Source organism: Pelophylax lessonae, assembly GCF_965119305.1.
Source record: "Pelophylax lessonae genome assembly, chromosome: 1".
Taxonomy (NCBI): Eukaryota; Metazoa; Chordata; class Amphibia; order Anura; family Ranidae; genus Pelophylax; species Pelophylax lessonae.
Genome location: NC_138768.1, coordinates 297,412,152 through 297,432,797, shown reverse-complemented (window position 1 = coordinate 297,432,797; position 20,646 = coordinate 297,412,152). Strand labels below are relative to the sequence as shown.

The window sequence follows — 20,646 nt, the reverse complement described above, 5'->3', positions numbered from 1 at the left end:
GCTGCCAAAAAGGGTCCCTGTGCGTGTTTGGTGCGGGTGCGGTGCGAATTTAGCCATATAAACTGTATGGCTAAACTCGCACCGCACAGCCGATCACATGTAATGTCGGAGCAGTGCGCTCCGACATTACATGCGAACCCCGCACACGCACAAGTGTGAATCGGGGCTGAAGCCTGAAATGTGGCAAAAGGTTGCAAAGTTCAAGGGGGCCGAATACTTTCGCAAGGCACTGTATATACAGTTCAGCCGCTAATCCGACAGCTGTGTACGTGCGTCTGTAGGGTCTGCGTTCGGGGATATGCATCCACATGAATGTCAAGCTGGGACCAGTGGCTGTGTTTGCGCACCTGCAGTTTCCCTACAGACATCCATGTGAATGTCCGCACGTAGATGCACAGGAGATCTGTGTATCCTCTCCGGGCAAAGAGGACACTTCACACAGGTGTACACATAGGTATGCCCATGTGAATGAGATCTTAACCAGCAGCCACCAGAAAGTGCCTGCAGAAACCTGCAGCAGTTTACTGCAGATATGACCGACTGAATTGCTGGGCCCTTCTAGCCAGCTAAATTACCCTCCCAAGTCCAAGTAGTGCTGGACCTTGCGGTTAGGTCTCACACCCTTGTATTCCTATCAGTCCATCACTATGATGACCTAACCCACCGGGCAATAATACCATGCAGGAGCCAGGAAGAGTTGGGAAAAGTTTCGGCCTTGGATGGTTTGTCAGAAAGGCATAATATTCAGCAGTGACAGGAAGGTTTGAGAGGCTGCTTCAGGTATGTGCAGGCACTTCTACGTCTAGTATACAAGTTCACAGAAACAGTTGCTTACCGGGTTAAAAAAATTGGCCTGTGCCCCCAGGGATAACAGCCTTAGACAAGTTTCCAGATTGCCAGTCCTCACACTTGAGTGAAGTTGCTGCACAGAAAAAAAAAATATATATACATATATTATTTTGTCATGTATTTTAAACAGTTTGTTACAGCTTGTTATGTCAAAACTTAATGAACTACTGACTCAGAACAAGTGTGCATATAAGTTCTGAATTCACTGGCTACATGCCTGTACTAGTTCAGCAACTTGGAAACTGGTGATGAAGTCAAAGGCTCAGCATGACTTCCAGGCAACTAGTATATTCTACTTTACTGTAGAGATGAGTTTGAGGCCTAAATCTCATTTAACGTAAGAACGTTCTTTACTGTCCCAAACTAAGAACAGAAAACAACACGATAAAGCAAAATCCCTAAAATCAATGGTCTTTGTAAATAAACCTTGTACATGCAATCAGGTAGAGGACAGCATATATTAATAACACAAGGATAAAATCAGCAGTGTCAAGTGGTGTGGCCTAACTGAACACATGGACAGTCACACTCTCCAGCTAAGTCACCTTCACCCTCATTCTGCAGGTCATCCTTAACCTTCACTGCAAGCATCCACCCAAGCAGGCCTGCTTCCAATATAGTGCTTGCTTCCCTCTTCTCTCACAGCAGTGGGCCAGAACGCACACAGCTGCAGCCTCCAGCAATGGGGGGAGGCTTCAATCTCTACTCTAGCCATTCTAAGGATGGACCATTCACCTCACCATGTAACTCTGCTGCCACTTGATAGAGTGACTAGGTGTTCCGACAGCCACACATCAAGTTAAGATCTGCTGACAGTGAATGGCTGTCTCAGCCTGGACCGCCACTGAAGCTAACTCATGGGAGCTTTCTCTCCTGCCACCTGACATACAGTAAGACAAGGAATACAACTGAGTAGACCACCCTATCCCAGTTTATGAATGGAAAAGAAACTGTAAAACGTCTCTTACATCCAAAATGGAGCGCACACATAGTAGTCCCTTAGAGTGGACCACCCTGACACAGAAGAGAGCAGTATCACTCTTAAAGTAGAACGTTAGTCATTAGAAAATTAAGCCCTGCTAGATCACTTGAGGATGGTCCTTTTTGCAGGTATAGCTATGAAAAACATTAAAAATAGGAGCCTATACCAGCCTTTTCCAACCAGGGTGCCTTTAGTTTTTTTCAGGGGTGCCTTGGCAAAATCCCTAAAAACTACCCAAAATTGTTCATAAGCCAGCAGGTGGAGCAAGTCTGCCTTTTAGTTACACAAAGCCACAGGTTTTCAATATGCACAGTTACATCCTTCCAGCCACTGGCTGCTAACAACCAGTGACCTCATTGGTTGAGAAGAACATTGTCTGGCGCCTGAACGGCATACTTATTTGTCCCTCCCCTGCCCCTCCTCTGTCGCAACTGGGGTCACATTAGCTGAATGAGGGAAAGAAACTGAGGGAGAAGAGAACCATTGGAATACTAATCAGTACCAGTGTGCAAAGGTGTGTTGCTTTGGAAGGATAAATCACCTCTAACTCTGGGTGTCCTGCATGTGTGGATGTTGCTGCATCATGCAAAAACTGGATTTTTATAAGAACTTACCCTAAAATAGTTTTCTCTGAAGTCCATTGACAGACACAGCTCTTATGCTTCTTATATAATAGGGTTATGCTGGCCCCTACAGGAGTAGTACTAGGCAGGAAAAAATTCACTGACACGCCTACAGGGGCTGTCCTTCACGGCATAACTCCACACACACTCTGCCACAAGCCAGTTTCATAGCAAGTAGTGAAAAAGACGAAACAAGCCATCCCCATAACAGAGGGGAGGGTGCTGGGTCTGTCAATGGACTTCAGAGAAAAGGATTTTACACCAAGATCTTACAAAAATCCAGTTTTCTCTATCGTCCATTGACAGACGCAGATATTATGCTTCTTATACAATAGGGACTTCCCAAAAGCAGTGTAGGCATGAGGGGTGGGAAGAATGCAACCAAAAAAAAAAAACAGGTAACGTTTTTCCAAAGGCTAAACATAGCCAACTAGGTAACAAAGCTCAACCAGGAACCACAGGAGCTTACCCATAGATAGCAAATATAAACCCTTGAAAGAGAAAAACAAGTCTCTTTAAACAGCAGCATGCAAAACCTTGCGGCCTAAGCATGCATCCGAAGATGCCAACAAATTTACCTTGTAGAATTTTGTAAAAGTATGCACGGACGACCAAGTCGCCGCCTTACACACTTGAGTAACAGAGGCCTGATGAGGAAAAACCCAAAAGGCACTCAGCGTTCTGGTAGGACGCGCTGTCACAGGGAAAGGAGAACGCAGCCAAACCCTTACGAGATCCCTCAGTTAAGACAAAAAAAAAGGAGTCTGATTTCCTAAAGGACTCTGTGGCCAACCGGTAAACCCTAATCGCCCAACCACATCCAGAGAGTGCAAGGCAATTTCCTCGGGAGGCTTAAAACATAGTGAAGGCAAAACAACATCTGCATTAAAAAGGAAATCAGACACCAACGCAGGAAGAAAAAAATGGATTAGGTTGGAGAACCACTTTATAACTTTATCTCTGTGGACGACCAAATAAGGCAGACAGGAAAGCACCGCCAACTCAGATACTCTGCGAGCAGAAGTAATAGCCACCAAAAGGCAACCTTCTGATATAACAAAGGCGCGTTTTTTGAAGAATAGACAAAACCAAAAGTCAAATCATACAGAAGCAAGGGGGATCGTCTCGAAGGAGCCATATGACACATCCCTTGAAGAAAAGTGCGAATCAAGGTATTAGCAGCCAACGGGTGTTGGAAGTACATCGCCAAAGCCGACACTTGGCCCTTGATCATGCAAAAGGCAAACCATTGGTCAATTCCTTTCTGTAAGAAAGCCAAGACCCTAGCCACCGAAAAAAAGGCAAGGGCGCAAATTTGAGATTCACACCATGAAATATACACCTTCCACGTGTGATGATAAATCTTTCTGGAAGTCGCTGTTCTAGGCCCTCAGCAGAGAGACCTCTATCTCCCAGCACCTGGCCTTCAACAGCCATGCCATTAAAGCCCGGGAACGTAAAGCAGGATGGAGGATCGGCCCCTGAGACAGTGGGTCCTCTCTTTAAGGCAATCGCCAGGGAGGCACAACGACCATCTTTACCAGGTCTATGTACCAAGACCGACGAGGCCAGTCTGGAGCCACCAGAACCACCGAAACTTATTCCACCACCATCCTGTGAAGAAACCTCTACAACAGCTAGGCATAAATCAGCCGATACTGGCTCCAAGGAGCCACCAATGCGTCTGTGGAGTCGGCAAGAGGATCTCAAGCGCTGGCCACGAACCTTTGCAACGCTTTGTTTAGCCAAGACACAATTAGGTTGACCTTCGGGGTCCCCCAACGGACACAGGAGACAAAAAAAACACTGGATGAAGGGACCATGCCCCGTGATCCGGAACCTGATAACCCCGGTAATCCGCTTGCCAATTCTTCACTTCCGTAATGTGAACTGCAACTGCGGAGAGAGCCAAAACCTATCCTTCCCCCCACATCAGAAGCCCCTTTGATGATTGATGTAGGCCACAGCCGTGGCATTGTCGACTGGATCCGAACCGGGAGACGGAGCAGTCGATTTGTCCATAGATAAGACAAACTTGATAGCTCCGAGTACCAGAACATCGATCAGGAAAAGACTCCTCTGTCAACTAGACTCCCTGGGCACAGGGGTCATCCAGCACCCTGCCCCAGCCCGAGAGGCTGGCATCCGTGGTGACCACTGTCCACAGGAGCGGTAGAAAGGACTTGCCCTGACTCAGGGCAGGTGACTGAAGCCACCAACAGAGCGTTGACCTCATGAGGCGGCTCAAACTTATTCTGTCTAAATACCATAGATCCCTGTGCCACTTGACAAGGATCTCCTTTTGCAGAGGCCTGGAATGAAACTGAGCGAATGGGACCGCCTCAAAGTTGGACACCATCAGACTCACGGCTCTCATGCATGTCCGTAGAGAAAGGAGATCGCTTTCCAGCAGCAATCGGATCTCTACCTACAACTTCTGAAGTGTGTCCCCGGGAAGAAAGACCCTCACCACGGAGGAGTCCAGAGTTAGTCCCAGGTAATCCAGATGCACCGAAGGGGTCAGTGCAGATTATTTTAAGTTGATGATCCACCCGAACTCTTGAAGGGTCTGAACCGTGATTGACAGATCGCCCAACAAGGCTGGGTGAGTGTTTGCTCTCAACAGGAGATCATCCAGACATCCTAGGATCGCAATCCCTCTTTTGCGCAGCAATGCCAACACCGGGGCCAAAACCTTGGTGAAGACTCTGGGAGCGGAGATGAGACCAAAGGGTAACGCCGCAAACTGAAAGACCTCTGGTGTCCCCCGTATATAGGGATGTGCAGATACGCATCTTTGATGTCAATGGAGGCTAAAAAAAAATCCCCCTGATCTAAAGACGCTACTACCGACCGAATGGATTCCATCCAAAACTACTGAACCAGCACAAAGAGGTTCAGAGACTTGAGGTCCAAATCCGGATGCACCTTACCTAATTTCCTGGGCACCGTGAACAGGTGCGAGGGACCCGACAATCACTTCTTGTGCAAGGAGGACCTGCGCTGCCTCCCTGACATCCTTCAAGCGATCTGGAGACATACGAAGATGTGAGGGAAAGAATTTGTCTGCCGGCCGAAGCCGAAATTCGAATTTGTACCCGGAACGAATCGGTTCGTGAACCCATCTGAGTGCACAGGGAATGCCCAGAAACAACCCCCATACTGTATCACCTCACAGAGAAACCAGCAACGTCTGCAGCATGGAGAACTGAGCACAGGAAGCAATGTCACAGGAAGAGGCCGAAACTGCCTGTGTAGCTCCAGGCTACAACAAAATGGTGCCAATACAACTGCATAGGAAGCCCAGGAAGCATGGCCACATCACCTCACACACAGAGAGCTGATGCCCACACCTAAGATGGCGGCCGAACGCTGCCATGCAGTCAGGACCCAGATACAAGGCCACACCAGGGATCTACCTAAACAGACCCCACAGGATAAGGTACCGCTGTATACCCCGGCCCACGGGCACCAGGCACCGAATATAGCGCCCCCATGCGGGAGCAGGGAGGGCAGGGGCAGGAACCCGATAGGCCAGGGGGATTTGTTAGAAAAACCGGGTCCTATTATCCCTAGGAGTGGGCCCATATCCCCTCCCAGAGGCCACTGGGGACACGGGGGGGGCTCAGTTTACTCACCATACCATGGACCGGGTGGGCTCCGCTCCGGACGGACCACCTCCCACCCTGAGTGGGGATGCTGACAGCCGAGGGGTATGCTGTGACTCAGGGCGTTCCAGGTCGATGCGTCCCGGCAAAACATCCACTCGCAGGCTCGTCCCCATCCACAGGGGCTGTCGTTGCAAGGCCTAATGCGGGACTATAACCTGCTCACGCTCGTTGGCCAGGCTGGGAGACCGTAAGGATCTATATTATCCAGTACGAAACCTCAGCCGACTTTCGCTGGTATTTCACCAGGAGGATCCCCCCTGACACTAGCTAGCCAAGTCCCAGCAGGAAACCTAGGTCCTACTCCTTCACCAAGCAGCAAGAAACTGGCTTGTGGCAGAGTGTGTGTGTGGGGTTATGATGTGAAGGACAGCCCCTGTAGGCGTGTCAGTGAATATTTTTAGGCCTAGTACTACTCCTGTAGGGGGCAGCATAACCATATGGTATAAGATGCATAGGAGCTGCGTCTGCCAATGGATGATAGAGAAACGTTTAGTTTTGTACATTTTAAAATGGGGTACCCTAAGATGCGTATAATTTTAAAGGGGGCCTTGATTGAAAAAAAGATTGAGAAACACTGGCCTATACGGTTTATAATCCAGTAGTACACTGTTTCACCCTACTCTGCACATGCTCAGTTGCTCTCCATTTTTAGACACTGCAGAGTTTGTAGAGGCCGATCTGCTGACAGCCTTAAAAAGGAATTAAATCCTCCTATCCTTTACAGCCAAGGAAGCCGGTTCGGTTTGATCTGCAATTCCCATGGTGCTGCACATGTGATTAGTTATGATAACGACATTTGATGGTTGGACAGTCTGGTAGAGGACACAAGCAAATGTGACAGGTAGCAATCGCAGAATTCCAGGAATGTAACTGTTTTTTGAAACCGTAAAATTGATGGGTTTAGTTCTGCTTTATGATTTACTGCTGCTCAGGGGCTTTGGGCTTCAGCAAAATTGCAGGCTCCAGCAAGAAGAAACTGGAGTAATGCTGGAGGCAATTTACAGCACACACCAATTTTGGTAGCAAAATTATTCATGTGGAATGAATGTTCCTTGCTAAAGAACCTTTTTATCAATCAGTTATGGGTAAAGTGCTGCTTTAAGGACACCAGCTCCCCACCCTCTGTGGACCTCTGCACATAAAAAAAAAAAAAAAAATTAAACACCTGCGCTTCTTGGTTTTCTGTAGAAATGTGAAGAGTGCCATGACTGAATTTTTTCTAAAAAAAAACTGGCTGCAAAAAGACCTTTCCTAATCTCGAAGTTTCTGCTTTGTTTAGGCTGGGTTCACACTGGTGCGATGTAAGACAGATATCGCATGTGATTTGTACCACACTGCTGTGCAGATCCAAATTCAGCCATACACATTGTATATCTGAATTTGCAACACATTTGCACCAAAATGGTGCAGGACCCTTTTTTTGGTCCACACCTGAACCGGATCCCATGGATGTTCACACCTATGCGATCTGATTCCTGCGCCATTTGGCAGTTCGCACTGTGATCTGCAAACTGATCTGGGTGTGTCATTAACTTTGTATTGACACATGCAGCGGTTGGCATAGGGGCAGTGTGAACCGCCGGCAGGTGGCATGCAATGAAATGGCACTGGTTCCCGCATTGCATATATGTGAATCGGCACTTACTGTTGAAGGAGCCGACTGCCCCACACCCAGTCCCCCACCCCCAGGAACTAACCCTCACCCTTTTAATTACTAAAATCCAGAATTTTTTCTACAAAGTCACACAGAGTCTACATTTTAACAGTGCCAGAATCTGTATAACCCTATTACACCTTTAAAGTTTCTACCTGGCTAGAGAGAAGCTCCCCATCAGGGCATTTCCAGTTGTCAGGACAACTGCATATTCTCGGGATACCAACCTCATGGATCTTTTTCACTCGCCAGCCACTTTATTAGGTAGACCTGCTCAATTGTTTGGTAACACAAACTGCTAATCAGCCGATCACATAGTAGCAACTCAATGCATGTAGTAATCTAGATGACTTGCCAAAGTTCAAACTGAGCATCAGAATGGGGAAGAAAGGGAATTTAAGTGACTTAGAACATGACATGGTTGTTGGCGGCAGACAGGCTGGTCTGAGTATTTCAAAATCTGCTGATCTATTGGGATTTTCCAACACAACCATCTCTAGCATTTAAAGACAATGGTCCAAAAAAGAGAAATTATCCAGCGAGCGGAAATTGTGAGGATGAAAATACTTTGTTGATGTCAGAGGAGAATGGTCAGACTGATTTGAGATGATAGAAAGGCAACAGTAACTCAAATAAGCACTTGTTACAACCAAGGTATGCAGAAAACCATCGCTGAACGCACAACACATTGAATCTTGAAACAGATGGGCTACAGAAGCAGAAGACCACACAGAGTGCCACTCCTGTCAGCTATGAACAGGAAACTGATACTACAATCAACAGTTCAGGCTGGTGGTGGTGGTGTGTAATGGTGTGGGGGATATTTTCTTGGCACACTTTGCACCCCTTAGTACCAATTGAGCATCATTTAATCGCCACGGCCTACCTGAGTATTGTTGCTGACCAGGTCAATCTCTTTAGGACTACAGTGTACCCATCTTCTGATGGCAAATTCCAGCAGATTATTGTACCATGACACAAAGCTTATATCATCTCAAACTGGTTTCTTTAACATGACAGTGAGTTTACAGTATTCCAATGGCCTCCACAGTCACCAGATCTCAAGCCAATAGACCACCTTTAGGATGTGGTGTAATGGGAGATTCGCATTATGGATCTGCAGCCGACAAATCTGCTGCAACTGTGTGATGTTATGTCAATATCGACCAAAATCTCTGAGGAATGTTTCCAACACCTTGTTTAATCTATGCCATTAAGAATTAAGGCAGTTCTGAAGGCAAAAGGGGGGTCTAACCCAGTACTAGTAAGGTGTACCTAAAAAAGTGGCCGGTGAGTTTAAGTGCCTACATTAGTTCCTGGTGTATGGCAGGCTTCCAGCTTTTCCTGCTACATGTCCTTCGAAGGCATCTCTACATCGCCCATTCTAACTACGTACCTAAGTACTGCAAATTTGATGGCAACTGTTTCATATACTACTGATGGCAAATACACACACACAGTAAATATATATAAAAAAAAAAAATGAAATATATATATTAATAATTATACACACACATACACACATATATATCTATATATATATACACACATATACACACACACACACATACATACATACATACATACATACATACACATACTCACACACTACCAATGCCACAACACTTCCAGTATGCAAAATACATTTAACCTTTTCTTAGTCTGAACCCTTTTTATCTGCTCACCATCCTGAACATGAATGAATCCCCTCTACTGGATATTAACCATTTGTTAACCAGCAATGTTTAAAATTGTAGTGCCACTGGCCCCCTACGTGATACCAATAAAGTTAACTGTAAAAAAATATATAGTTACAGTTCCCTAAAACATGCACATAAGTACAAAAATGCATGCGGTAGGTGCGCCTCCGTACGAAAACAATGATTACACTACATTATCGTCATATCGAGTGAAAGCCATAATTCTAGGACAATAATTCATGAGTAAAGCTGAATTCAAGCTTTTTCTTTTCACTTATCTTTCTGGTATAGGCAGCCTGTCCCTCCTGTGTTGACATTTGCTCCTGTCTCTTTCCTGTCTACAGAAGGAACCACCCTAAGTACCTCCCCACTTTCTCCCACGATGCCTTGCAATCATGAGAAGTCCTATGCTGTACTAAGCTCCCAGCGATGACCTGGATTGCCATACAAAATTGGGTAGACCTAATATTGCCTTTGCAAATTGGATTGTTAATATTACCTTGACAGATGTGTGGTAACAGAGGCATGCAGGTAAACTCATTTACTCTAAAAACTCAGATTCCCATGGTGCATTCTAACTTATTGACCTAGCGTATACCTCATCCCTACTCCCACAAATTCTTGATGCAGAACACCTTACCAGAGGTATCGTTGATCATTCTCCACTGGAATTAACCCTTAGGTACACTGGGTTGTGTTAGCCCTAGGGTACACTGCGGAAGGGGAGCATCAGTCTTTGGAGACCAACCCTATCTAACTCTAGGTTACTGAACAATACAAACATGGCATTGCGCACTACTGGAAAGACAATTCCCCAATTGGAACATTCTTAAAATGTGAGGCCTTTAAAGTCACTTTATGGAAAGCCTTCATGTTGGTTGTAGATAATGTATATTCAAGTACAGCGCCACATTAGTAGATGCCAATAGAAAGACAATGAGTAAACAGAGTCCATAAAGTCCGTGAAACCAGATGCTGAAGTGCAGAAATGAATGCAAAAGGATTCCAACACCATAAGTGAAGACACAATCCTGACGATCACCACGTGCTCTAATAAGGTGATTCCCTTACCAGAACTTTAGACCCCCTGTTACGGAGTCCACCAGGTCCACCACGGAACTTTCATTCAAAGCAGTACAACCTCAAATGCTCATAGGTCCCAAATATTGGATGATGGTATCCCTCCAAAAAACAAGTGAGGCTCACATAGTGAAGTACGTACATTTATTGAAGTAAAAACAAAAGGTAAAAAACTCATATGACATCTGTTTGATTCAAGCATGTAGTTAAGGTCGCCGCGGCTGGAGGCGTGTCTGCATGAGGGCTGGCGTGTCTGGCGCGTTTCGTCTTACTGTCACACGTTGTCAAAGGCAAAGCCCTCATCTTGCAGCACGCTCTTTATACTGTCCCCTCGCTGGAAATGCGGTAACGCACTTCCGCTTCCGGTGCACGATGACGCACTTCCGGTTTCGGCAAGGAGCACGTTGAAGCACTTCCGCCCATACTAGAAGTCGGTCGGGAGGCTTGAATGAAGCACAGCAGCGGGCACTATCCACTGCATCACTTCCGGAGAAGCGAACCAGAGGACGATACCCCCCGCTGAATAATATGCCTTAAACCAAAATAAATGCGGATCATCAAGCGTGCCGCCACTTTCTCCATAGAAACATATGGCATATCGCCACAATGGGCATAAATAGATTAATCAAACTAAATGGTAAATACATGTATGATCCACACTTCCCACACTAAAGGCACAAAAACACATAAAAAGATATATAAAAACACCCCCAGTGCGGCGTGTGGATCACAAACCATTGTACAGCTAAAAATGCATATTAAATAGTAAATGAAGCAATGCCCCAAATGAATGACGTGGTGCATCAACAATCACTAGCATAAAAAGCAGATCTAATGAACATTTATCATAAAACCTTATTGAAATAGGTAAGATATTAAAATGTCCTTAATGTTAAAACTGTGGTATAAAAACTATTAAAAGATAATCCTTTGATCCAAAGTAATCATAAGCAGTAAAGATTAGAGGTCTCTCCAAAGTGGAGTGGGACGTCAACCTACCCCTCAGCTGTTGTTTATAAAACAGTTGACGTCCCAGTCCACGTTGAGACCATGGAGGGTGTAGCACTTGAGGTCAAATATCCAACGGGTCTCCAGTTGGGAGATCTCCCTCCTCACATTGTTACCCCTCCAGTGGGCAGTAAATCTATCAATAGCAATGATTTTAGTGCCAGCTGATTTTTTATGACGACATTCTAGATAATGTCTAGAAACGCTGTGCTTTGGAAAGCCACAGCGAATGTTGCCAAGATGCTCATTCACTCTAACCCGCATGGCTACTGCTGATGTGGCCTCCCTCTACACCATCATCTCTCATGACCATGGGCTTAGTGCAGTATCTTCATTCCTGCAGAGAGATCCACAGCTCATCCCGGCGCAAAGGGATTGGATCCTTGATCTCCTTTCCTTCGCCATGACACATAACTATTTCTGGTTTGGAGATTCTTATTACCTCCAAACCAAGGGTGTTGCTATGGGTGCTAAATTTGCACCCAGTATGGCGAACCTGTTCATGGCGAAGTGGGAGGAGGATTTTGTTTTCAAGGACCAGAGGGATGAGCTTATATTGTGGAAAAGATATATCAACGATGTCATCTTGATTTGGAATGGCACCGTTGAGTCTTTAACTGGATTCTTTGAGGAATTGAACGATAACATCTTTGGGATTCGGTTGCAGCACAAAGCAAGTGATTCTAACATCCATTTCCTTGATCTTAACAGCACTGTCAGAAACAATGCTTTAGTGACAACTACTTATTTCAAGGCCACGGATTGCAACGGCTTTATTGGCACTGATAGCTTTAAGGCATATTATTCAGCAGGGGGGTATCATCCTCTGGTTCGCTTCTCCGAAAGTGATGCAGTGGAGAGTGCCCGCTGCTGTGCTTCATTCAAGCGTCCCGACCGACTTCTAGTATGGGTGGAAGTGCTTCACCGCGCTCCTTGCCGAAACCGGAAGTGCGTCATCGTGCACCGGAAGCGGAAGTGCGTTACCGCATTTCCAGCGAGGGGACAGTATAAAGAGCGTGCTGCAAGATGAGGGCTTTGCCTTTGACAACGTCTGACGGTAAGACGAAACGCATCAGGCACGCCAGCCCTCATGCAGACACGCCTCCAGCCGCGGCGACCTTAACTACATGCTTGAATCAAACAGATGTCATGTGAGTTTTTTACCTTTGTTTTTACTTCAATAAATGTACGTACTTCACTATGTGAGCCTCACTTGTTTTTTGGAGGCATACCATCATCCAATATTTGGGACCTTTGAGCATTTGAGGTTGTACTGCTTTGAATGAAAGTTCCGTGGTGGACCTGGTGTTGGACTCTGGAGTGGACCCTATCCTGGTGGTTGCATCCATGCCCTATGCTTGGTGGACCTTCCGTAACAGGGGGTCTAAAGTTCTGGTAAGGGAATCACCTTATTAGAGCACGTGGTGATCGTCAGGATTGTGTCTTCACTTATGGTGTTGGAATCCTTTTGCATTCATTTCTGTACTTCAGCATCTGGTTTCACGGACTTTATGGACTCTGTTTACTCATTTTTCTTAATACAATGTGTTCCTGTGACAATAGTCACACGTGGGCTCAGGTCTGGGTTTTTTTGCCTGCAAGGAATGTCAGCTGGCAGTAACCTTCATTTGTAACCCCAAAATGTACATATTTAGTTAGCTTGCTGGAAAATTTCTGGACCATATGCCCACTAAAAAGCTATTTCTATTCCCACTCTTCTTTACTAAAAAAAATGTATTCTTAAATGGAAGCAGAAATCTCCTTCCTTTGGTATGACTTTATTTAATTACCACCAAGCTACTTCTTTACAAACATGAGCTTAGAGGGAATTTGAAAGAGTTTGATAAGATCTGTGGACCTTGCTTCTTCTCTCCTCAAATGCTTACCTCACTTACACCCTGGTAATTTGTCCTTGTAATGCATTTATCCTTTACTGTCTTTTTAAAAAAAACTCCTTTTACTTGTTGTTGCCATGTGATTTACAGTTGATGGTCATCTTATTTAAATAAAACAAGAAAAGGACTATAAACAGGGGTAACCCAGTTGTTGGAAGTTACACACACGGGGGCCCCTCCATTCACTGGTGTAAGTGGCAACAATAATAAACCCTCCTTCATTGGTGTCTGTGGCAGCAATAAAAAAAAACCCGCTATTCATTGGTGTAAATAGCAGAAATTCTAACCCTCATCAGTGGCATTTGGGACGGATGTGAACGCATAATGTATATGTAAAGTGTTGCGTAAAAACAATGAAAAGAATAAAAAGAATTTAAAAAAAAAAAAAAAAAGGGCTGCGCAAATTGATGACGCTATACAAGTACCTGTAATAAATACAGTAAATTAGTGGCAGCAGTAATAAATCCCTGTTCATTGATGTCATTGGCAGCAGTAATAAATCCCACTTTAATGGTGCCACTGGCAGCAATAAAAACCCTTAGTATTGGTGACAGTGGCAGCATTAATAAACCCCCTTCACTAGTGTTGGTTACAACTGCAGCAATAATAAATCCTATCTCATTGCTTGGTAGCAATAATATGCACCCCCCACCACACACATACACACACTTTATTGCCATACAGTGAGAGCAAAATTAAACCTCCCTTCATTGGTGTTCATAGGTTTCTTACTTGAATGCATGCTCTGGAAAGTTGTCAGTGCAGTGTGCAAAACATAACGGAATTTTTGTAAACTCTTACCGAAAAACTCCTTTCTCTGAGTCCTCCGACAGTCGCCGCCCACTCATTCAGTCTTCACCAATGGGGTATTGACTTCCTCTCCTTAGGAGTAGCTAGTGCATTTCCATAGACACACCCATGGGCCCTGTCCCACTGGTCCAATACCCCTCCTGCAATAGCCATCTCAAATCAGTTTGGTATCAAAGTGTATAAGAACCCCAAAAGAGGGGTGGGGGCGACGACTGTCGGAGGACTAAGAGAAAGGAATTTTACAGTAAAATTTTTTTACAAAAATTCCGTTTTCTCTTACGTCCTCCGACAGTCGCTGCCCACTCATACAGTCTTCACCAATGGGGATGTCCCAAAGCAGTGTAGACATGAGGGGTGGGAAAACGCAACCATCAGAAAAGGCAACGCAGTACCCATCTCAGAGAAAGGAACCTTACATGAACAGAAAGGTAACCCTCTGGGCAACAAGAGGCTCAACAGGAGCAACAACCCAGGAAAGCAAATAACCAAGGGGTAAACAACCCCAACAGCCAGGGACCTGCATAAAACCTGGGTCCCCTACTGGACTGCCACACAGAGAACTTTGCGGCCAAAGGAGGCATCCGCTGATGCCAGAACATCAATTTGTAGAATTTGGAAAAGGTGTGCACTGACGACCAAGTCGCAGCCTTGCACACCTGGGCCACTGAGGCTTGATGCCGGAAAGCCCAGGACGCACTCACTGACCTGGTAGAGTGCGCCTTGACAGGGAAGGGTGGTACCCTCTCCCGCAACGAATAGGCCTGAACAATTGTCTATCTGATCCATTTTGCAATGGTCGCCGCAGACGCAGCCATACCCTTCCGCGGTTCCTCAGGAAGGACAAAGAGGGAATCCGATTTCCGAAAGGATTCAGGCGACGACAGGTAAACCCTGATCGCCCTGACAACATCCAAAGAATGCAGGGCAATCTCTTTAGGATGCTTAGGATTCGCACACAGCGAAGGTAAGACAATGTCCTCATTGAGGTGAAAATCCAAAACCACCTTTGGAAGAAAGGACGGGTTAGGTCGCAAGACCACCTTATCCCTATGAACCACCAGGTAAGGGGGGGTGACAAGATAACACCGCCAACTCCGACATTCTGCGAGCAGAAGTGATTGCTACCAGAAAGGCAACCTTTTTCGATAGCAGAGGTAATGAAATTTCCCTGATGTTTTCAAACGGGGAACGTTGTAATACGGACAGAACCAAGTTCAAGTGCCATGGAGGCAGAGGCTCCCTTCTAGGAGGGGCCAAGTGACGCACACCTTGAATGAAGGTGCGAATCAAAGAATTAGACGCCACAGGGTGCTGAAAAAGAACAGCCAGTGCAGAAACCTGGCCCTTAATCGTAGCCAACGCGAGGCGCTGGTCCACACCAGATTGGAGGAAAGCCAACACTCTCGCCACCGAGTATGAATGAGGAGAGAAACCCCTGGACTCACACCAGGAAAAATAAGCTTTCCATGTACGGTAATAAATCTTACCAGACGAGGCTTTTCTAGCCTTGATTAAAGTAGGAATGACCTCTAAGGACAGACCCCTGTCTCTCAGGACCTGGCTTTCAACAGCCATGCAGTTAAAGCCAGCGACTGTAAAGCAGGATGGAAGATCGGTCCCTGAGACGGCAGATCTTCCCGCATTGGCAGCCGCCAAGGAGGCTCGACGGCCAGGTGAACAATGTCCGCGTACCAGGACTGGCGTGGCCAGTCCGGCGCCACCAGAATCACCAATGTTGGTTCCGAGGCCAACCTGCGAAGGAACCTGGACAACAACTGAATCGGAGGAAAGGCATAGATCAGACGATACTGATGCCAAGGCACCACCAGCGCATCCTCGGCGTCTGCCAGAGGATCGCGCGTTCTTGCCACAAACCTATCCCCCTTATGGTTTAGCAAAGATGCAAACAGATCCACATCCGGGGATCCCCACTTCGCACACAGCATTTGAAATACCTCCGGGTGTGGGGAACCATTCCCCCTGGTCCAGGGTCTGGCGGCTCAGATAATCGGCCTGCCAATTCTCCACACCCGGAATGTGAACTGCCGATATCGCCGGGACAGGCGTCTCGGCCTAAGAAAGAATACTGGTCACTTCCTGGGCTGCCCGAGCACTCCTGGTGCCCCCTTGGTGGTTGATGTACGCCACCGCAGTGGCATTGTCCGTCTGCACCCGTACAGGACAGCCCTGAAGATGATCCGACCAGTGGAGCAAGCACAGCCTGAACGCTCTCAATTCCAATAGGTTTATCGGAAGGGAGGATTCCTCCTCCGACCAAGTGCCTTGGGCAGACAGGTTGCCCAGTACGCCACCCCAGCCCGACAGGCTGGCATCCGTGGTAATCACTGTCCATAGTAACGGCCGGAAGGATTTCCCTGCCAAAACAGCCAGGGACTGAAGCCAAGAGATCCATTCTGGTTTGGCGACTCAGAGACACTCTCACGTCCAAGGACTGAGGTAGTCTGTCCCACCTGGCCAGGATCTCCGCTTGTGAAACTGCGCAAATGGTATCGCCTCGAAGGCCGATACCATCAACCCCAGAGACCGCATACAGATCCTGAGTGACAAGGATTCGTTGTCCCTGAGGGACCTGACCTCGGACTGTAGGGTCCGGAGCTTGCCCTACAGCAAGAACACCTTTGCTTGAGCAGAGTCCAGAACCATTCCCAAATACGGGAGACGAACCGAAGGAGACAAGGTCGACTTCTGAATGTTGATCGTCCAACCGAACTGGAGACTCTAGACCATAGTGGACAGATCGTGCAGCAGGCTCTGACTGGCACTCGATCTTAACAGGAGATCGTCCAGATAGCCCAAGACCGCAATGCCCTGCGCCCGCAGCAGCCCCAGAACAGGAGCCAGTACTTTGGTAAAGACCCTTGCAGCCGAAGCGAGACCGAAAGGTAACGCCACAAACTGATTGTGTTCCTCCGCGACAGCGAATCGGAGGTACCTCTGATGACCCTCAAATATGGGGATGTGTAGATACGCATCCTTCAGGTCGATAGAGGCCAGGAATTCTCCCGGGCTCAGAGAGGCTACCACCAAGCGGAGCGATTCCATGCGGAATTTTCGAACGCGCACGAAGCGGTTCAGAGCTTTCAAGTCCAGAATCGGACGCACTTTGCCCTCCTTTCTGGGCACAGTGAACAGATTCGAATAAAACCCCAGAAACCTGTCCCGATGAGGCACCGGGACGATTACCCCCTGAGCGAGGAGATCCTGCACCGCTTGATGCAGGTCCTGTAACCGCCCTGGGGTCAAATGAAGATTTGAGGGAAAGAATCTGTCCACCGGCCGTGAAAGAAATTCGATCTTGTACCGTGATCGAACGATTTCCTTAACTCACCTGTCCTGAACTCGGAGCGGCCAAGTTTGGAGGAAACCGCGCAAACGTCCCCCCACCCCTGAAATGGGTGAGGGTGCCCCTTCAGACAGAGGCGGACTGGGCTGCCGTACCAGCTTGGCCGGATTTTTGTTTGCTGGCCCAGGGATTTCTCTGGCCACCCTTGCCCTTGAAGGGTTTCCCCTTGTACTGTGACTTGAAGGCACGAAAGGAACCCTGATTAGGTTTAAAGGCGGGACCCCGCTTGCCATGGAAAAACTTGCCCTTAGGATTCTGGGGTAGCAGAGTGCTCTTGCCCCCAGTAACTCTCTTAACCAATTCATCCAGGGATTCCCCAAAAAGGCGAGACCCCGCATAGGGAATGTCAGCCACCGCATTCCTAGATTTCTGGTCAGCCGACCAGCTCTTCAACCAGATCAGCCGACGGCTAAGCACCGCGACACTGGACATGCGCGCAGCCAAAGGGGCCTCATTTAAGGCCGCATCGCACAAATACATGACCCCTTAAATCTGGTCCACCATCTCCACGGTAGTGGGAGGGGCAGAATCAACCACGAGTGTGCGTCTGAGCACCTTGGTTCAGTCCGCCACAGCCTGAGCCGCCATGACAGAGGCGAAAATAGGCCTGAGCATGGAACCCGCCACAATTATGTGGCGGGCAAGCGATTCCAGCCTCCTATCCTTAGGATCCCTAAATACCGGAGAATCCTCGGTAGGAACCAATGTAGCATTGTTCAATCTGGCCACAGTGTGATCCACTTGAGGAGCCACACACCAGAGTGCAACCGTAGTAGATGAAAAGGATACAGAAGTTGAAACCTCCTAGGCACCGTGAAGGTGAGTTTCAAATTGCGCCATTGTTCATTCACAGTGTGATGAAACTCAGCGGGACAGGGAAAAACCTGCGCCCGGAGGATTGGGCTCATCCTCTAAATGTAGTGTTTCTTTAATGGCAGAAATCAGCGCATCCATAGCCGCACGTTCCTCCGGCGTCCCAGGGGGGAATCATCCACCCCTGTAACCTCCGCCTCCCCCTCAGACTCTTGCGGGTCCTGAGAAGAGCGAGACCCTGAAAGGGACACGCTACCTACAGCAACCATGTCACATTCAGAATCAGAAGAAAAAGAAATCCTAGGCCTTTTTCTAGCAGCACGTTCAGACATCAGCACATCCATTTTGGACACCAAAGACGCCACAACAGCAGCCAGATTAGTCAGAGTGGAGGATTCAGAAGAACTTGAATCCCCCACCAAAGCTGGAGGGAATTTGCTGTCCTGAGATTCCATTGCAAAAAAAGGTTTTTTTTTTTTCTATGAGGTACTGGCCCTTTAAGAGCGCCGCGGACCCCCGTAGCACACCGCTACAATGGCTGTGGAACACAGACCCCCCGCAGGGACAAGCTGAGCCAGGAAGATTGCACAATGGAGGAAAAGAAAAGGACAACAGGAAAGAGCCCCAGAAGTGTGTTACCAGCTCCTTCGGTCGCTTCAGAGTAAAGGAAGGAAGTGATGTCACCGCAGAGACTGAACAGAGGCTGCAGGCTAAGGAAACATGGATGCCTATGCAAAGCAATGGGAGGCTTCGGCAAGGTGGCCGCCGACATGTGTTCGGAACGATCGTTGCCACACACACAAGATGGCGTCGCAAGGCGCCAAAATACACTACACACAATGCTATACAAGCGCCCACAGTGAAGCCAGACATGCTGCCCACACCTAAAAAATGGCGGACCGGCGGTTTTCAACACCGCAGCGGTCGCCACGCTAGTCTGTACCTCCAAGCACCTCAGCGACACAGGAGAGGGATCCCCCAAACCCCACACAGCGCAGGCTGTGAGAGAAAAAAAACCCCGCAGGGACCAGGATCAGGGAGCCCAAAAACGCACAGACATAGGGGACACCACAGACACAGAGGACTGCCGACCCCAGACAGAGACCCCACACAGAGTGTACTTACCTGTACCCGATGGCGAGGGGTGCCTCATAATAAACGGAAAACCGCCCACCCTCAGATGGCAGGGGAGTGCCACCAGCCAAAAAACGCAGGACACCAGGAGTGCATGGACGAACCGTGCATGTGTCCGGTGAGGTAGCCACCCCACAAGGCTGCATCCCTGAGGACAGGGATGGGTCGTTTATGAGGCCAGGGCGAACACATAGCCTGCGAAACGCTCAATGGCGGGCTGGGATTCCATCTGATCCTCTGTCCTGGAGAATCAGAACGACCAGTCCGATTCCCAGCTCCGCGAACTCCATCTTCATCCGAAGATCCGACTAACTAAAAGCTGACAAAATAAACAGCTAGCAATGCAAAGAAAAAAAGACATTTTCAGAAAATAAAATCATAAAATAGAAGAAGGCTGAGACTGTAGCCCCAGCACAGGGAAGCCTTACTACTCATGAACTAGGCAGAAGGCAAACTGAGTTGAGATGTCTATTGCAGGAGGGGTATTGGACCAGTGGGACAGCCCCCATGGGTGTGTCTATGGAAATGCTTTTGTTTTAACAAGTCTTTTGCCTATCTACTCCTAAGGAGAGGAAGTCAATATCCCATTGGTTAAGACTGTATGAGTGGGCGGCGACTGTCGGAGGACGTAAGAGAAAGAGAGCGTTTCAGCATTCAGAACTTTGCTACCACTGGGGCTGGAGGGCCTTGCAAGCTGCCAACTCAACAGCCCGGTAGCAAATGTATTCCACCTGCACAGGTCAACAGTGACAACAAGGTACCATGGGGCTACATCACTATTTACTGCACACAAATGCACATAAACTAGGAATTACATATTTACCTTGCTAAGGTCTTTGGCTGTAACACTATCATCTTCTCGACAGGGTAATCGGTGAACAAATGCCAGCATTTGATATTTAGCTCTAATAAATTCAGCCTTGTTTGGACTGTAGGGGAAAAAGTATATTAAACAAAGAAAAACAAAACATGCAGCATGTACATTACTGTCTACACAGAAGCCTGTTGCCCCCCATTAGATATACAAAATGCTAGCACTACCCCATGAGGTACAAAATTCAAC

The 20,646-nt window shown here is 47.5% G+C and overlaps 1 protein-coding gene across 5 annotated transcripts in view; it reads right to left on the bottom strand.

Moving 5' to 3' along the window:
* GIT2 (GIT ArfGAP 2) overlaps positions 1–20,646 on the bottom strand; it is a 226,043-nt gene that overhangs the window by 155,225 nt on the left and 50,172 nt on the right. For all 5 annotated transcript variants that reach the window (XM_082252665.1, XM_082252661.1, XM_082252662.1 and 2 more), the window contains exons 4-5: positions 20,407–20,512; positions 836–922 (exon numbers count right to left, since the gene is read on the bottom strand). In XM_082252665.1, the coding sequence (XP_082108791.1) occupies positions 836–922; positions 20,407–20,512 (193 nt within the window). The remainder of the gene's footprint in view (positions 1–835; positions 923–20,406; positions 20,513–20,646) is intronic.